General features: G+C 33.7%; 1 protein-coding gene across 1 annotated transcript in view; it reads left to right on the forward strand.

The window, feature by feature from the left end:
- Nucleotides 1-17691, forward strand: part of LOC131032931 (agamous-like MADS-box protein MADS1) — a 137763-nt gene extending 120072 nt beyond the window's left edge. Inside the window, exons 6-7 of the mRNA XM_057964041.2 lie at nucleotides 17040-17081; nucleotides 17168-17691. Coding sequence (XP_057820024.2) covers nucleotides 17040-17081; nucleotides 17168-17299 — 174 coding nt within the window. The 3' untranslated portion in view covers nucleotides 17300-17691. The remainder of the gene's footprint in view (nucleotides 1-17039; nucleotides 17082-17167) is intronic.
- The last annotated feature ends 3041 nt before the right edge of the window (nucleotides 17692-20732 follow it).

Raw genomic sequence — 20732 nt, forward strand, 5'->3', positions numbered from 1 at the left:
CCAAGTCAAGGTGATGAATGGAGGTCATGAAGGAAAGGCAAGGAAATCTAAAATTCCTCCATGTAATGGAATGGCACCCAAGTCCAACTCATAGCGCTAGACAGAGGGGGTGATGGAATTTTCCCTAAGGCATCAAAATCCCCCCAAAGGTGTGTTTGGCGCCTAAGATGAATGGAGAGCACTAGAGTGAAGGTGTGGATGAATTTTCCTCCACATCAAATTTTCCTCCATTATGCCTAAATAGTGCCCAAGTTAGAGGTGTAGCACCAAAAAGGTGGGTGTCATAGAAAATCAAGCACATCATAGAATTCCTCCATTATGGTAGATTAGTGCGCAAGGACAAGATAGAGTGCTGGATAGGGGGAGTCAAGGAAAAAGTCAACCAAGTCAAATTACTCCCCATGATGAATTCCACGCCCAAGTTTGAAGATCAAATTCCAAGGCATGGAAAAATTGGAAGTCAAGGATGAATTGAAAATAAAATCCCCCCCACCCCCCAAGGAATTTTTTTGAAAAATCCCATTTCAGGCATCAAAATTCGTCTGAATTTCAAAAAAAATTTAGATTTGGCTAGGTGAGAGAATTTTCTCTTTCCTACACCCTGGAACTCAAAATTGAAAAAATTCTTAAAAAATAGGAGATGTTGAAAATCGATGAAAAATCTTCTCCAAGACAAGGAAAATTCAAAACTACAAGGAAATTTTTCCTAGATGAAATTTTCTCTCTCCAAAGATTTCTTGCCAAGTGGATGGATAGTAAAAATCTCAAGTAAATATTTCAAATATCCCTCCAAAAATCAAAATGGAAAGAATGGTGAGTTGGTGATACAAAAGAAAGAATATTCCAAGTTATGACGCATGACTCAAGGAATAATGGCGTGACCCATTTGCATGATAGGTTGAAGAGGAAAATATGATGCATCGTTAAAGAAACTGCAAAATTGGGTTTTTCACCAACTGATAAACTCAATGAAGGAATTATATTTAAACGAACAAACACAATTCATTTCTCACGTGCAAATTCAGAGAAAGTTGAAGATGGAGAGAAGTTGAAAAAATCAGGCTTGAAGAAATTTTTCATTTCTTTTAGAAGCTTTGTTCATAGAGGTTTTAATTTATTTCTAGAATGGGAGAATGAAGTAAAACAAAAACTACTTCTAGACAGGCATCAGATCAAAATGTTTGGAACAGGTGGACATGCTTCATCACCTATTGCTACGAAAATTGTTAAGAGTGGAATTTTCACGGCAACTGGTTTCCATCCATCTATTTAGTGTCTAGAATTAATATTAAAATGCGCACAACACTACAATTTGGAGAGAAGGGTTATTTCAATGACAAATGGCAAGCTTTTGGCTAACTTGACTCTGGAAGCCATTTGTGAAACCTTCAAAATTCCATCACATCATTCCATGACCTACAAGACTAAAGATAGAGCCAAGGTAGTATATGATGCAGGTCTTGACAGATGCGCAAAAACGATCAACAAGAACTGGATGCAGAGGCCAAGACCTCACATTTCCAAGATGCCCAAACAACTCACCGTTTTTGAATTCAAGCAAGAGTATGTGGACTTAGTGATGATGTTGAGTAGGATTATGGCGTGTTCGCATGCCATCAATTTTGACACATGGATGTTCTTCTTCATTGGTGAAGTCATGAATGCCAATTGACTTATGGATTGAGATAGATTGATTAGCCATCATGTGCACGAACAACTGAAAAATCTTAAGGAAAAGAAAACTCAATCCTTCTACATGGGCTCATATGTGATTTATTCACTTGCAAGGACGAGTGGCTTCGATGACTTGCTAGGAAATGGGCCCATGGGATGTGAACTAGCATAGTGGAAGGTCCATGAATGCTATCCTCAGCTGCACCTGAACAACACTAGTTCATTCAAATTGGTGAATGACACTTTTACTATTTATTTAACCAGGATGATGCAGAATGAACTTCATATGAGAGTATCACTAGAGGCCAAGGCACCGATGCGGAAGTTTGTGGCCGTGTTCCTGCAATTTCCAAAATTTAATTATATCAAGACACAAGGATTCTCCTACCAACCACATCAATTACAAAGACGTGTCAGATAGATTGGTGTTGCTGGAGCTTGTTTGCGAATCAACATCATACGACCAAATTCAGAAAAAAAAAGAAAAAAAAAGGAAGTTGTCCATTGAATTCACCATTGTCCTTGGTGACTATGTGGAATTGTGCTCGAACCTGACAACAACTAAAAAGGCAGTGGAGGAATTGACATTTTACCACTTAATGTTGTACACATCCATATCTTAGTACGACCCATATAATAATATCAGAAAGGTCATTGGAATGAAGTTTGTGCATAAGTTTCACTTGGAAGACTTTTGGGCGAGTGCCAAGGATGAATGATTAAGATTGGTGAAATAATTGAAGTACCGTATCAAGTGAAAGAAGATCTAGACTTAGTGCAATCGAAATTTGAAAAGGTGAAGGACCAGCCCATCCAACTTCTGGATTGGTCAGAATCTGAAGTTGACGATTTGGACTTTTTGGCTAGACTAGTTCTAAAATTCAGTAGGCATTGGGTTGATCAACATATTAGGGCACTAAAGGAAGGAAATGTCCACTTGTACTAATAATTAATGAGAAATCTAGATTCCCATAGCGAGGCCACAAAGGGATTTTTATAGGCCCAGGTTGAGGAATGAGAAATCCAATAGGAAGGAGTTGGACCAAGTGAAGGAAATAATGTTCCAAAGAGGCCTAGGACAAGGAAAACGAAGGAGGTCCTGCCAAATGTTCTACCAGAAATCCAGACAAATGTTTAGGAAGAAGTCCACCAAGAAGAACCACAACAGAAAAGAGCGAGTAGAAGAGGCACAATCCCCTACTAGTTCTTCTAGTGTGCGAGAGGTGGAAATGTTCGCACAGGATATGTAGACACCTAAAATTGTCCTAGCTTGATTAAATAAATAAATAATTTATTTAATTATTTTATCCTAATCCTTCTTATAATTAAATAATTATTTATTTATTTAAATTTCATTTAGCCTCTTCTAGCCCTTTCCTCATTTAAATAAATATTTCTATTTACTTAAATAATCTTTTCCTAAATTAAATGAATATTTTATTTATTTAATTGGTCCCACTTCTATTAATTAAATAAATCTTTATTTATTTTATTAATTCATTAGCTTTCTTCATGACACAGGTCATTTATCTCTTAATTTTCCTCTACCTATCCCCTTCATTATTTTATTATTTCTTTTACCTACCCTTTAATCTTAGCTGACCATTTCTTTCTTTCACCTCTTAATCTTATCCCTCCATTTTCTAAAGTGTCTTCTATATAAGAGGATTTATTTATCCTTATCAACCCTAACTAATTCGTCTAATCAATCATCTAACACTTTTTATGCAATCAAGTCTTCTTGCAATCAAGCGACTTTATCAACCACTATCCGTTCTTTGTTGAGCTCTTGTGCATAATTCAAAAATTTGAGAGCAAATAGATCAAACAAGATCAATGGAGATAAGAGACAATGGAGATCAAACCCTACTTGGCATGTGAATGGTATTATTAATTCAATTTGTTAATTTGCATATTTTTTAAGTTTCTTCATTGGTGTATGGTGAATTTTTTATTTTAGGACTAGGATTGTTTGTTGTTGGATTTTTTTGGTTTTGCAATAGTTTTTCATCATCATTTTTCACCTCGCATAGGAAAATCTAGTGAATCCACCACAACTGATAGTGCGCTTGCGTCGGATGTTCTTAGCATCAATGCTTCACATAGGCCAACTCAGCCAGGAGGTCAAAGGCAAAAACTTCTCTCCCATCCAGAAGAGCCACGCCAAGATAGTTTCATAGAAACAATCCTTGGAGAAATGGAGGAAGCTTCACATGAGCAGGTACATATGGAATTTCAGGATCAGTCGACAACTGCTCCAAATTGTTTGAGAGATAGATTGAGAAGAGAACCAAAAAAAGAAGTGGATCCAACATAGGAGTTTGAAAAACTTTTGAGAAGAATGGATAAACCGACAGAAAAGGAGGTCGCTCGGAAGTTTTCCAAAATCACAAGGGATGAGTCTAGGTCTAGGACTATGCATATAGCTGAGCCTGCAGTGGACAAGGATAGAAATGAAATCACACTAGATGATTATGTGAACGAAGAAGTTGATTTTGGGCGTGCTTCCACGACTTAGGTGGTGTAAGAATTTGAAGGATCTTCCTTGGATTTGAAGGAAAAAATGCAGAAGATAAAGGAAAAGTGTAGAAGGCTGAAAAGTGAAAACGAAGCCTTATGCAAATATGTCAAGAGTTTCAAACATCTATTCAAGGAGGAATATCCGTCCTTTGTTCCTCCTTCCTTTCTTCCTAAAGAATCTGTTGAATCTACTGAATAGGTTGGGAAAATTGCCCAGTATTCTAAGGAATGGGTGGAGGATGTTTTCACTGCAGTCAAAACATTCATTGAAGAAATTCATTCTAGACTTATTACCCTCTCGAATTGGCTGGAAGTTGCAAAAAGCTCGTGGGAAGATGTGCACATTTATCAATACCTAACCATTCCGTGACTCAGGGTATTGATGAAAGTTCCTAAGCAGACGTTGATTGATGGGAAAGTGATCCAGGAGAATGAGATTTATGATTTCTCACAATGGTTTTGTGTCATCTGTGTTGGAAGGGAAGCCTTGTAAAGATTCAACATGGAGTCTTTGACTTTGAAATCCTCAATGCAGTTGAGACATTATTCACAAGGAAGTTGAATGACGATGGAGTAACAATAAGTTTCCTAAGGGCCCAATTGCATGAATTTTTCTTTGTGAGATCATTTGCAAAGGCACACTTGGAAAATGTTTCTTTATTTTCCAACACTATGCAGAGGACATATGAAATGGTTGCAGAATGGGAGAGTTTTTCTCCAAGAGTGAAGAAGAAATTGTATTGATGGAGTTTAGGAAAGAGATCGTGCCAAGTGTCTTTGTAGGAGAATTAGAGGTTGTCGTTGCCAAATTCATTGCTTATTCCATTAATGAGCGAGATAATGGTTGTCCATTTTTGGACGAGGATCTTTTGATCAAGTGACCGTGACATATTTATTGCTGGAATATTTTGACCAAGTGGTAGCCTGGTCAATGCATGTTGAATCAATGGAGCATCTTTTTGCATGTAGCCGTCACATTTAAGACATTATGGCTGATTCTTTTTGCATGTAGCCGTCCCATGTGGTGATGATGGTGTATTTATGACATGGTGTGATTTTTGCATGGAAGAATATTCATTGCATGTTGGCCAAATTTAGGGAAAAATGATGCATTTAATATATTTTGGATACCAATTGTAATGGGATGGAATTAATTGTATATGGGCATAATGGGCATTTATTGTTGATTCCCACCTTGTTGCATCATGTGTGGGAGAATATTTTAGGGAAAAACCCTAATTAGGGTTTTGCATGTAGCCAAGGCATGAAGCCTATATAAAGGAGCGACCCCTCTCTTTTATAAGGGAGGAGAGATTGCTTTTTAAAGATTGTTGCGATAAGTTGTTGAAGTAGTTAACTTAATACATAGTTCAATTTGATGGTGTATGCTTATTCTATTTTGTAACTTGCATGGTCTCACTCTCTTCACTTAGTGTAGATTTGTTTTCAGTTGTTAGATGAACGAGATTGATGAGATTGTTTGCAGTAAAACCTCTGCTCATACCTTTTGTTAGTAGTTGATTGTTATTAACTTTGCAAGGTTAGTTTGAGGCTCTTATATGTGGAAACTTAACTTTGATCATCGGGTGGACATTGTTTGTTGTTGGTGTTCATTGGTGTTTTGAAAATATTTTGCACAATCGTTGAAGATTGCATTGCCTTTGTGTAGCTTTCTTCTAGTGGCGAAGAAAAGTTTGGTTGGTTTCACCCAACCAATCATTGTCTCTTTGTTCTTAGAGTTAGCGTAGATTTCCTAAACCCTTCCCTTTTATTTTCTACATATTTCAACCCCAAAAATCCTTAAAAAAGGAGCTTCCCATTGATAAATCATTCGCACGTAAATTCCTTGAAAGTTGCAAAATTATTTCATCTTCTTAAAGTGTGCGTAAGTCCCCTTGGATTATCAGTATATCACATCGAGCCTATTGAGTCACATCCGTTGCATATAGGAACCATGGAGTGAATTATCTGAACTTACGACAATCTTAGCAAACAATTGTACTTTGATCAAGAGAGAGTAAAGTGATCGTCGGAGAACTTTATTTTGTGTTAGGTGCTGTCATAAAGAACATGCCAACAGATACCAAGCTCACTGCACATGTGATATGGACAAGGTGTAGTTAAGTAGATGAAACTTCCAATCAACTGTTTGTATAGAGTGGGGTCGACTAGATCTTACACATATAAGTTAGAGAATTAAAGTTCAACTTCAATAGGTGTTGCAGCTGATTTGCAACTTTTCATCTTAAATTTTTGTAGGGTATTTTTTGACATGAATATTTCATCTTTGCTTTGCCATACTTCTATACCAAGAAAGTAGTGTATTTGTTCCAAATCAGTTATTTCAAATTCAACAATCATGACTGCTCTAAACTCTACAAATAAAGCTGATTTATTCCGTGTAGGTAAGATCATCAACATAAAGAACTAAGATAAAAATATCCTTAGCTGACTTCTAATATAAATATTTGGATATGACTAACTTCTTGAAAAACCTTTTTGTTGAAGGTATGAGTCTATCCTTGAATACCATGCCCTCGGTGCTTGCTTGGGACCATATCTATAAACATAATGTTCTTTAGAAGGTATTTCAAAACCTTCCAGTTGCGAAACATACACTACCTCATCAATATATCCATTTGATAAAACATCCAACTTTACTCAGCTACCAAAGCCAAAACCAATTTGATAGTATCCATTCGTGCTACAAGTGTAATTATTTCAGTGTAATCAATATCTTCTTGTTGAGTGTATCCTTTGGCTACCAATCTAGCCTTATACTTATCAATGCTTTTATTAGATTTGTACTTTGTTTTGTAAACCCACCTTGTACCAATAATTTTCTTACCAAAAGGTAACTAAACCAAAACCCATGTGTCATTCATTTCAATTGTTTCTATTTGACTATTCATTTCTTCAATCCATTTTTTTTCTTGAATTTGTTCAAATATTTGTGGCTCATTATTTTCCATAACTTGAATTTGTTCAATTATTATCATTGATGTCTATATATCTCCTATGCAAGCAGTCATCATGATCATCATGAGTGCTACACAAGCGTTGAGATCAAGATATGTGAAGCAGATCGAATGGAGTGTCGCAATTTGATACTTGGCAAATCGAACAGATAGCAATGTGTTTTGAAGACATGTCAACCTTTAAAATCAGATTAATATTGCTATCCTTTTATGTAATGCCGAGTGTGATTGATTCTCATATGTGCAAAGTGTGGCGATTTGTTTTGAACAAAATCAGAAACTTAATAACCAATTCATATATATTGATAATCAATTAGTCAATCATTAAAATATAATTATTTTCAAAGACAACGAACTTTTGTAAAGGAGGACACGTGATCTTCTAAAATACAAGTCAACAATTTGAAATTAGAATGGTATTAATGTTTCATTGCAACGATTAAAATAAGGCAAGTGATTAGGGGAGAGGGGCTAGTAGTTGTACAGGGTCCAATAGTCTTGGCACATATTTATACTATATACTGTAAATAAATAATCCACATGTAAATAGAAAAAATACCAAATGCTGGTCAAAATAGACCAATACTTGAGCACAAGAGAACTTATAAATATTATATAAAAAGGCATAAATACATTCATTAACAAATGAAATAAAACGTTTTTTGTTTCAAATAAAATATCATAGCTATCCACTATAAGTGTTTCATTTATAAAATAAAATGCTCACTAAAACAAGTACTGTTATCATAGTGAAAAAATATTATTCTTATGTGTACAACTATAGGGGTAGCAATGTATATGCATTGGAGTATTTCATATTAATAATTTATCTTATCACAAATATAAAATGTGAACACAATAAATACCTTGTTTTGTTCTATAAAATGTGAGGGATTTTCAAAAGTTTTAGTTTTCAACAACCTGTACCTTTGTGTTCAATATAAGTTGTATTTTATATAATATTATTGTTTTTATAACAACAAATATTTTTTTGTGTTCGATTATTGGTACTTTGGTGTTGGATATAAAAGTTAGAGATAATACACACTTATGATTACTAATAGGCATTTGGTCCATTTAAGTTGCATATAAGTTATATTTTACATAAAAATACGATATTGTACTAATTACAAATGATATTTTTTTATTCAACTACTAGGGATTTTTAGATTAAGTTTTGGTCGAATCTTTAATAAGTCATTTTTTGGACACTTCGCACTAGACGCATTATTTTGATGAGTTCCATGAGGAGTCACATCTTCTAACCTTAGTTATAGATAGTTAAGTGTCCATTTTACATTTCTAAAAAAAAACGGAGGTCTTACGATATTCCATGTGACGGCTACATGTTGACGAAGTTGACCCTAACGATTACTGGTCCCTCTCCCCTAGTTAATAGAAATGGTGCAATTAGTTTTGAAGTGAAATATTTATGAAAGGATGTCATTTTTGCTGGGAGATATATAATGTTCATTGTGTGTGGGTTGAATTGAAGAAAAAAAAGGGTGAAAGTATAAAGAAAAAAACTTCTTTGATCTGATTCATTTCAGAGTTAAGGAAGATAGAAGACTCCAATATAGTAAATAGAGAATAACATACGGTGAAGATTTAATGAACAATTCAAGGAATAATTTGGAGCAGATTCTAGAAGAGAGTAATATGCTTATTTTATGATATAATTGAAGATGAATTATAGCAAATTTGTGATCAGACTTGGAGCAGACTTTAAGGTAGATTTGTAATCGGACTTATAGCAGATTTGAGAGGTCGGTGCTTCTAATTGAATGAGGGGTTAGTACCTCTAGTGAGTTGGTGCTCACAAATTAAACGAGGGGTTGGTGTGTTTGAAATTATAAAAAGACATTTTAATATAAACTTTCATATCATAGTTATTTGTGATTTGTATTATTGGTTTCATTGCATATAAATCTAGTTTTGGTTAAAGTTGTTAAAAATTGAATTTAGTAGAAGAGAGCTATACTGATCCACCCCCTCCCCCCCTCTCAGTATAACTGTGGTACCAACAAAGTCATTTATGCATAATTCACTTTTGCTTGTGACCGTGTTGTCATTTTTTCAAAATTTAAATCTAACATAAGAGTTGTTGGACGATTCTTTTCTATCCTCTTTTGAAATTTTTGATATATTATTTCTCTTGGAATATATGATTTAGGTTCATCTTCTTCTTGTTCCTCTTCTTCACTTTCATCAATCATTATCTCTCTTCTCTTTATTTTATTTTCTTTGGTATGTTTTGCCGCTTCATCAAATACCATATCTCTACTTATTACAAGTTTTTTTTCTATTAGATCATACAACCTACATGTTTTATTTTTGGTCCGATGACCAATAAAAATGCATTTTAGGGCTTTACCGTCTAATTTAGACCTTTTTTCTTTTGGTATGTGTGCATAAGCAACACACCTAAATACTCTGAAGTGATCAACACTTGGCTTTATCCCCGACCATGCTTGTTCAAGAGTTATTTCTTTAACTGCTTTTGTAGGACATCTATTTAAAAGATACATTGTTGTGCATATTGCTTCAGCCCAATAACTTTTATCCAAATTTCTGTTTCATCATACATCTTGCCATTTAAACTGTTGTCCTATTCTTCCTTTCAACAACTCCATTTTGTTTTGGAGTGTAGGAAGTAGCAAATTCTCTCTTGATTTTATGATTTTTGCAAAAATCTAGAAATTGATTTGATTTGTACTCCCCTCCATTATTTGACCTTATCACTCTGATATACTTGCCACTTTGTTTTTCAATCATCCTCTTGAACTCTATAAATTTGTCAAACATCTATGATTTTGTAACCAAACAATACAACCAAGTTTTTCTTGAGCGATCATCAATAAGGTTAGAAAATACTTAGATTTATTCAAAGAAGGTATTTCCATAGGACCACACAAATCTATATTAATTATCTGTTGAAAACATGGGAGGACTGAGAGGGGGGGTGAATCAGACTGAAACTTCAAAACAGATTAGTTATAAACAACACCAACTAGCATAGCAGTAACAAATCAATCAGCAACACATGAACATCAACCATCAACACATAAACACCAGATTTACGTGGAAAACCCAAACATGGAAAAACCACAGTGAGAATTTAATTCACAATATGAATATGAATGATTACAAATTTTTAGGCTCACTACCAAGGAGCAACAACACATGATGGATTTGCAAGGCTAAGACACCCTACCTTGGGGCAAGAAACAAGGACTTGCATAATTGAGTCTCACTGCTTTAGGGCAAGATACAAGATGTTGTCGATGGATTCACTGTTAATCAGTAATGAAAGAAATAGTAGAATTGAAACTAAGAAGAATCTCTTAAACATGAAATTATCTTTCAACAACTAGATCAAGCGACCAACATCATGACAAACATATTTGAAAATCACCATTTTTGAACACACTGTCTCATTGAATATATCATCTTCAAATCTTTGACTTTTGCACTTTTGCAATCTCAAATCTGCTTACACATTATTTGCATACTCTTCTCATCAATTCACGCACAATCCATACATCATACTCTCAACTCATACATCCACACATTAAATATGAGAGATTGTCAAAAGCCTAATTGAGGGTCGACCAAAAATAGAATAAGCATATTATTAAACAAAATAAACCACTTGGACCAAAAATACTCAAAGCGGTCCACTCTAAGAGAAAGAGGGAAGCAAAACATCAATACATTCTTCCAAGATGAATCCAATGATCTGCACACGCTAATACATTCTCCAAACACATTACCAAATGTATTGTGTAGACATAGCAATCAATCGGCCAAAGAACATTTTCCGATATGAAATACCTCACATGGATCTCCACATGCCATGGTGAGATCCATAAGAACTTCTTAATACATCTCCAACGCATTTCCGGACCAAAAGAATATAATCCAATCAAGATAACTCGATCAGTCACACCAAATCGTAACACAACTAAATATTCCAAACATGAATCCACAAAGCTTTCTTGTGGAACAAAGAAAACATCAGAGAAGCACATTGAGAATACTAAAAGAGCCATAAATTCACATCCACTAAACCACAACACAATTTGCAACATATTCGGAGGCCACCAAAGACTTTCCGTACTAGTTTGAAAGACACACTGCCAGAGAACAACTTAAACATCTAAATCAAAATACCACAACTAACACCCAAAGTACCAAACTCAACCTGCAACACAAACCACAAATGTAACAACCAAGAGCATATACAGACCAAAATCTATCTAGATAACCAAGTTTGACATCAATGACAACCATACAAGCTTATACTTAAAACATTATCTCAAGATGTTGCTTAGCTCTACTAGATTTTCCAGTAGGAAAACTTATCCTATGTTGTTTGCCAAGAATACATTTTCCACACATCTTCTATATTCCACCTTTAACCATTTTTAAACTTTTGAGTAAAATCAACCTATTAAAATTGAAGTGATCATATATTTTGTGCCAAATTTTACTTTCATTCATTTCACTAGACTTTAGTGCCTGGTTTCCCTGAGTGAAATGAAGAGGAAACATCCTATCACTTGTCATCTTTGCTCTTGCAACAACTACATTCCTTTTTAACTGAACTCTTATTATGCACTCATTCTCATTAAAAATGACTTGGTATGTTCGCTCCAACATTTGTGCAGCAACCAACAAATTCTTTTTGAGTGTTGGAACCAATAGTGTTTCATTGATATGTTTTACTTCACCATATTCTATTGTAATTGCAATAGTACCCTTACCTTTGCTTCCGTGAGAATTATTATTTCCTAGTAATACTGTACTTTGATACTTTTGATCCGAATTGACAAATAGATGTTCATTAGATGTCAAATGTGAAGGACATTTAGAGTCTATATACCACACGCTATTTTCATTGACATTTGTATTGAAACAAGAAATGAGCAAATTTTGTTTATTTTCGATAGTGATATTGGAATTTCTCTTTTCGGTTTCACCTTATTTAAACCATCACTCTGAAGTATAACGTCCAAAATTATTGCAGTGAGGGCATTGGACATCCCTTTTATCATTGCCTCTTCCATTACTTCTATTTCTTCCTCTTACCTCTCCTCTGAAGTTGTGACTTCTTCCTCTGAAATAATTTCCTCTTCCTCTAAAATTGCTAGATTCACGTTTGTATTCATTTTTATTGCTACAATCAATCTTATTATGATTGTTGGATAATGCGTTTCTTTTCCCTCTTATATTTGCTTTAGAGGAAAATGCTTGTTATAAGCTTTCTTCATTACTTTTTATTCTTTCTTCAACAGTTAACAAAATTCCACTTAATTCATCTAGTTTTATACTTGAGAGATCCTTTGAAATCTCAATTATGGAGACCACACCTTCAAATTTAGGAATCAAACTTCTCAATGTTTTTTCGATGACATGCATATCATCTACATTCTCCCCTAGTACTTTCATCTGACTTGCTAGATCTTCTATCTTTGTTAGAAACTCATTGATAGATTCACTAGTAGTCATCTTTACATTTTCAAAGTTTTTCCTCCTTGTCTGCAATTTGACAATTTGTGCACCTTGATACGCAGTGCCAAGTGTTTGCCATGCTTACTTGGAGTGAACAACACTGCTTATCCTAGGAAAATGGCTTGACTAATTGCACCCTGAATAAAAAACAAAGCTTCATTGTCTTTCTTAATATTTGATTTATATTCCCTTTTCTATTGGTTATTCAATGCATTTACATCTTCCATCTGTTCATTTCCGCACTGAACAATATCCCGCAAATTCTTAGATTTGAGTATGGTTTACATTCTAGTACACCAATATGTAAAATTATTTCCTTCAAAGACAAGAATTAACATCTTAGATATTACATTTCCTGCCATATTTTCCATAAAAATATGCTCAATGACCCAAATGCTCAACACAAAGTCTGGGAGAGATCTCTGCAAATGAATACTCCGCTTGCCCCTTCAAATAGAACCCACACACAAAAAGATCTTTTTTATTTTTATTTTTTTGAAAAATAAGTGTCAGTTGTGACCAATAATATGCTTAATTACAAAGAATTGACATACCGCTCAAAAAAAGAAATTTCAAAATATCACTTTTGATAATATAAAAGAAATCTAAAAAATATTGGAGTACTTTTTCTTTAAATTCCTTATATAATCTCCTCCAAATGAAAATAAGCTTCAGGCACCCAAAGCTCTAAAGCTTTTTAAAAACTAAAGAATAACATATAATAGAAATTTTAATGAAATAGATTTACAACATAAATTTTTGCAGGATGTAAAAAGTGAAACTGGATGTAGATGATGGTCCAGAATCGTCGAACAATGTTCCTCCCTTTAGGAAGAAACAAAACCAAATGTGTATGTATGATATCTTTCCATTCTTGCAAGGAATATGCAGGAAAAGGATGCAAAACATATGATGTCTTTGAACTTTGCTTAGTGGTCTCCATGTTGATGTTGAAAGCTGTCATGATCAAACTAGGTGTTCTAGGTCACACTGCTGAGGATGATAAACCAAAATCTTCTAGAGACTTATGTAGAACACAATCCAAAGACAAATATGCCTCCTCTAAAGATAAATATGTGTCCTCCAAATGTTGTAGAAAAGTATCCATACTAATGTCAAACTGTAATGAATGATGATGTGGAGAGTGAACAAGAGGATCCAAAGGTTTGTCCACAACAACTAAAGAAGAATCATCCTTATCAAAGAGAAGAAGCATGCAATCAATAGTATCTCCCAGATCTCCAATATGAGATTCTATAAGCAAGTCTGGAATTCTTGTTAAGAAGTCATCCCACAAAGCACTATCTGAAAGACTATGAATGTCATGTTGCAACAAATCAATGGAAGCTTTTGAAGAAGCAACACTCCACTCTGAAGAAGCAACGAGTGTAGATGGGTTATCAAAAATTGATCATCATAGGAGAATATGTCCATACAAGATGGGGCAATAGAAGTCTCAAAATCATCCATAAGAGCATGGTTATCCAAGGAAACATCACTTTCAGATGAAGATCCAATGTCTCCATACAATTTTTGGATGATGGCCCAAGCAGTGAAAGGGCACTCAGTGTGCTCTATGTGATGTAGAGTATCTTCAGAAATAGTAACACATATTAGTCCATAGACAATGTCATTATTGTTAAACTAAGAATTCTTTTTTTCATAGTCACTTGGCTCAAGAACGAGTCCAAGGATATAGGGTAGTAGATCTTGTTCAAGGCAGTGATTCTTTATCCCTTGTTTCTAGGACAAATGGTTCTTTGAAGTTAGCTTGACGAAAAGGATGAAAATAGTTATCAAGAGACATGACTAACCCACCCATGAATGGAACTTATCTTAGTTTATGATTACACAAAAGACATAAAGTGACACCCCCCCTTTCCACTAGTTTCAGATATCAACCCCCCAAATATTACAAGGTTGGCACTTTCTAATTAGTGCGTTACATGGCTTTTTATTAGATTACAATGCTTTTAAGGTTCTAATGGCCAGAAATAGAAGTTTTAATAATTTTTATACAAGATCTGAGAAAATTAGCTTTATAGCTGTCAAATACTTCTCAATACCTTTCCAACAACTATTATTTTTTGAAAAATAAAGTTGTGAGTTGAAAGATATGACTTGTTCAAGAAAAGTAAAATGCAGCTGATTCAACCTGCAATATCTGATAAAAAAAGGTAGAATATTTCAATGAGACCTACAATAATGGAAAGTTCTCATTTTTAGCTTTCCATCAAGTACTTGTTTTCAAAAAACTGACATCTGAGGCAAAAGTTATTCAATTTTTAAGAAAGGTTGCTGAATTTGCCTGCTAGAAGCTTAGGCGCTGTTCAAACTCTATTTCTGCAAAAAATATTAATTTGTTGGAAACACTATCAGAAACCCCGAAGTTTTTCGATGTTGATAATAAAACCCAGAAATCATTTTTCTTGAAAATAAACTTAAGGTGCAACACTAAAGCCGAAATGAAAATAGCTCCAGTAAAAATATTTTACTCTAATTTTTTTACTATGTTCTTCAAACTCTGATTTTGGTGAAATAAAAGTCACTTTTGACTTTCTCAAGTTTTTTGGACACTCTGAAATGCTAAATAAGTTTCCAATATTTCCAAACTGTTGCATTCATCCAGATTTCAAAGAACACATATACATAATAAACCAGATTTAACTAGAAGTTATTTTCCTTTAAACTGTTCCGATTCTCCAGGTCACACGAGAATGCAGAAGAACATACTTGGTTTTTAAGGAAAAATATTAGCTATCTAATAGTCTCAATTCTCTCAAATAAATTAGAAAAACAATGAGCTATACCAGACGACACAACTTTGATACCATGTTAGATTCTGCAAGAAGCGGGAATTGAGCCATGATTTGATGTCGGTCGTAGATCACATGCAACTCTCCAAGCAACAGATGATTGAAGATCAAAATAGTTAAATGAAGATAATTCTGTTATGAGAAAAAAAATAGAGACATAAGAGAATTTTGGAGACGACTTTCACCGAGCAGTTACTGAACTTGGTGAAGGTGAGAGTATAGTGCTTATTATATAGAAAAATAATAGCATATACATCCAAGGGGTGCATTAACTCCTATCCCCTATAAAAAGTGGGAGGTTTTACCTTCTTGGTAAATGACAAAATATGTGACATAACCTCCTTACATGAAAGGAGTTGAGAAAGTTAGCACATAAGGCCAAAAGAGGGTGAGAATCCCAACTACTTTATAACCCACTTTGGTAATGACAAAATAGTGGTTATGAGAGGTGACACAACAAGCCAAAAGAAGACGTGTAACTCAACTACCCATGTGAAATGAAGAATTATACATGTAACTGAAGTATTTCGCCACGTGTCCTCATATTAACCACTCCTAATAACCTAAACAAGTTTAATAAATAATGTGTAGGAAAAATAAATACTCCCTAACATAAAGAAAATAAAAAACCTACAGTAACACTAACACTTTTCATAGAGAAAGAAACAACTTTTGTTTTCTGCAATCTTTCCAACTTCTATCCACATGTTCTAGATCTTTGGCTTTCTGCAACTACAGCTACAGCTGTTCACTTTGCAATTACAGCTACAGCTGTTCATTTCAAAGTCGAGAAGAAAATCAACTTTCTTCGGATTTCTAAGCTCTTCTTGATCTCCTACAATCTTTTACTTGAACTCGGATCTCCTGGCAAATTTCTTTGAAATTGGCTTTGATAAAGGCAAAAACCAATGGTGATCTGCTGATCACAATACAACAATTATGCCAAAAAAGGGTCCAAATTGCCTTGATGAAATGAGAGGCAGGACATCCATTAAATAGATAAAGGGAATAGGGGTGCCATTATGATTCACAATCATATTCATTAATAATACAATGACAAAGACTACTTGTCCCATTGATGACTACTTGCCCCAATGTGCATTAATGATATCGTCTGGCTGATGGGCATTATTGCTGTCACATATTAGAATATGACATTTATTAAAAAGCATCATACAATGTAATCTAATGGCCTTGGAACCTCTTAATTTTAATTATATTTTATCTTTCTCCTTTTTCTGTGACTAAAGTCTCTACCAATAAACTTTGAGATGGTCGGTCTCCATTAGTCTTTTTTGGAGCATAGAAGAAGCTGCTCTTGAGGATTGCAGTAATATATTCGCATGGGTTTTAACATCCCTGAAGTCAATCATGAATTAAATTTCATTGTAGCTTAATTTGACTTTCTCCTGGTACGTTCTGCATTTTAAATTGGAATTGCTATACACTGCATAAACAGAGCTGCTGTAAATTCCTTGCTGATCAGATATGCGCTGACGCTTTTTTGGTAATGTCTGATGATTTTCTTGTAACGCAGGAAAAGTCGCTTGAATTGGAAAACGCTAATCTGCATAAAAAGGTAACAATCTGTCTTATCCTTCTCATAATTGCCATTATAATGTTTCTTATATTTTTGACCAGAATGGAATTCTAAATATGATACAGATTGGTAGAAGTCACAAGGCATGCAAATTTAATATTGACATCAGGGAAGAAGTCAACAATAAATTGGAAACAGATGCTGCAATTCAACAAGATCTGACTAAAACTAACCTTATTCTCACGTTATTTTCATGATGTGGTAAGAGTTATCAGGAATGGAAATGGGGACGAAAAAAAGAGTCTATTGTGGATCTTTTGGGCTCTAATTTATCTGCCCAAAAGATATTTGGACAAAGTTATTTGTATTAAATTGAAGAACTTTAGTTTGAAACTATGTGGATGGCAAAATCCATTGATATGCTGCGCCAGTCATATAATGGTTGAATTAGTATCATACTGCCAAATTCAAACAATATATTTGTGATTGAGAAGAGTAAAAATTGGTTCTTTTCTCTCGGGACACTTTGTATTCTTAGAAATGTTAAAAATGTACTGGAATAAACAGTTTTATTATCCATAATCCAGTCATCTGAGTTTGAGCTAAAATAATTATAATGTTATTAATAGTTCTCTGATTTTGATTTTTAGCATGATGTCTAAACCTAGTTAACGATGATCAAGGGAAAAACTGAGAGAAGAAAACGATCTCTATTAAACGAGATTATTACTTAATTTATGTCGTGTTTGAAGTTAAAAGCTTGAAATTGTAATTTTAGTGAAGTTAGATATTAAAACTTAATTAAAAATGGTGATGTAAAATATGTAGAAAGTTAAATTTAAAATTACTTTAATTCAACATAGACCATATGAGTTATTAATAGATCTTCACTAAAATTAATTAAAACAAATGAAAACATTTTGAAATAAATAATTTTTTAAAAAATTTATCTTGTACTAAATTATGAAGTTCATATTAATATCGAAAAGTTTTTTTTTCACAACTAAGTGTTTGATTATTAATTAAAAGATAATATTACATATTCACAAAAAATGGTGGGTGAACACAATTCACACATCTAAAACTTAATGAGCTAGAATCTAAATACCAAAAAATAAAAAAGCTACTAAGAATTGGTAGTGATAGTAGTAGCTAAAGTAGGAGGGGGTCCTGACCATCCAATTTATCTCATACATAATTAAAGTTTAGGGTGACATTAAGGGGATCTTGTTGGTTCCCAAAACCACAGTTTTGCTAAACTCTAAGAACATGCCAGGTTCTATGATCAAGTTTAACAATTGATTTTGGCCAACGATTGGAATGAACCAATTTTGTTGAAATTCCTTGCTCTTCAAGCTCTACTTTGCCTAGGCGGGTGTACCCTTTTCATAACTAAGCAAATTATAAATCCTTGTGAAGTTTTCAATTAAATCATTATCTACTTCAAATTGGCATGAATGTTTGAAATAGATTAATCGAACCCTTACTCCTCAAATTGAAATATAAAAATAAAATATGTATTGTTCTATACGTTTGAGGAATGAAGTTCGATTAGTGCCTTATCCTAGACCACAATCAATTTCAAAAACTTTTATATTCTTCCAACGGGTTGAATTCAAATTATTTGACACTTTAAAATGTCTATGCCTTGCATAAACGTGTATCAAATATTCACTAGAGAATTCCTCTTACTAATCTTGATTTATTCTCCTAGTTCATTGTAATAGATTGAATAGAATTTAATCTCTCTTAGAGGAAACCCACAAAAAAGATTACACATAGGCAAAGATGCCACAACAAATCAGAGATATCCTTAATAACTCGATTCATATGAACATGAAGAGTACAATCTGGAGACAATTCAATGATGTTTGCCTTGTTATACCAACACACAACTGAGCCATTTTCAAAACATGAAGTTTTTGCACATTCTTTGTTGAAAATCCCTAATCTCTTAGTCTTGATTTCTCTTTTATAATATTAAGAGAGCGCTTTAGACTGTTACAATATATGATCACAAAACTATTCGCTTTTTTCCCAAAACAAAAAATATAAAATAATTAATCACTTCATAAATGTTTTTATGTTTTATTCTCCCTTTTGCATTCTCCTGAATAATATTTCATGACTGATTCATGTATAGATTTTCTCTTTTATTATCAAATTTTTAACATGTCATTTGTTTTCAAATTCACCTCATTAATTCTTTTGTAAAATCTTTTCATCTTCAAGCAAAAGTATTATCTTGCATCATGCTTTGTCCTTTAATCTACTATCATATATCTTTCATCTTTATTTTTGAACAAGTATTCTCAGTAAATTCATTGCATGGCCCTCTATTCAAAATTACTCAAGCACAATAGGCATTTGATTTATTTAAGGCATTATATTTTGCTTTATTTTTCATAGTTTGTTGCATCACTTTCTCCATTAGCTTCATCCACCTCTAATTTAATCCTGTTGTATATAATTTCTCTTAACCTACAAACTTCCCTTTTCGGTCATTGATATCAATATAAATGAATATCTTTTAAGAAACCGTAGGTTTCTATTTCCACAACCTGTCAAATGATGACAATCTTCAATTTTTCTTTCTAGACTATTCATTATTAGATTGCATATTTGGATAAAGGAACAACCAATTTTCTAGGATTAGCCTATGCTTGAGAGAAATTTTCTCATTCAAAGATTTTGAAAGCTTCTTAAAAATGCATATTTTGGAGTCATCTCATTTCATTCCTTGCATTGATATCAATTTGTGGGTCTTGTAAATGCTTACTGTCATTAATAGTTGCCTGCTTTTTGGCAAAACCTTTTCACTGAATGTATTTCCTACTCATATCCACAAAATAACATGTATTTAAGGTATTATGTTAAAAGTTTATGTGCTTTTGTCTATGCTCCCAGAACATTATCTTCTATGGAGCCGCTACAACTTCAACAGCTGATCAAAACAATTTTGTTCTTCAAGCCTTGATAGATGTCAATACTCTGTTTCAAATTTTTTCAAAGGCCTTGCAATTTGGCTTTATTCCTGTCAATATGCTTCAATACATGTCTACAACCCAATCCAAAGCTTTAATCTCAACATACACAGAGAAGATACTGGCAACGATTATTTTTTATACCCGCTAATTGCATTTGCTCGAAAGGATCTAAAAGATCTTAACAAGTGTTGGGCATATCCGGCAATCATTCTCATCCATCAGACCACATTTCTTGTTGCATTTTTTCCAACCGCTGACAGGCCTGTTCTTTGCTTTCATATTTTACACACATCTCCACGAGGGCAATTGCTAATACGTCGTCTGAAGGAAAATCTGCCTTTTAATTATACATTGACGGATGTTCATACCCTCCTTTAAAGCTCATTTCGGCAGAGGCTGGAAGTTGCTGGAAATGGTTGTGGACTCTGGCTACCAGGCCACCCCTACCTGTCATCATTTTTTTAATGACGGTTTGGTAATTTCAATGTCTTTCATTTGACGTTTTAGAAAAAAATATTAAATGTCAAAAAAATCCTCTTCCATTCCATGGCTATGACATCTTATACTTCTTGCAATAACTACATTTCATTACTATCTTACTATCATGATTTTTTTGTTTGTTTTTACTTGTATTTTTTCCTTCCTTTGATTAATATTTATCCCTTCCCAGCTTCATCATTAATGCTATCTCCTTCCCCAAATT

The sequence above is a fragment of the Cryptomeria japonica genome, chromosome 3 (genome assembly GCF_030272615.1).
Source record: "Cryptomeria japonica chromosome 3, Sugi_1.0, whole genome shotgun sequence".
Lineage (NCBI taxonomy): Eukaryota > Viridiplantae > Streptophyta > Pinopsida > Cupressales > Cupressaceae > Cryptomeria > Cryptomeria japonica.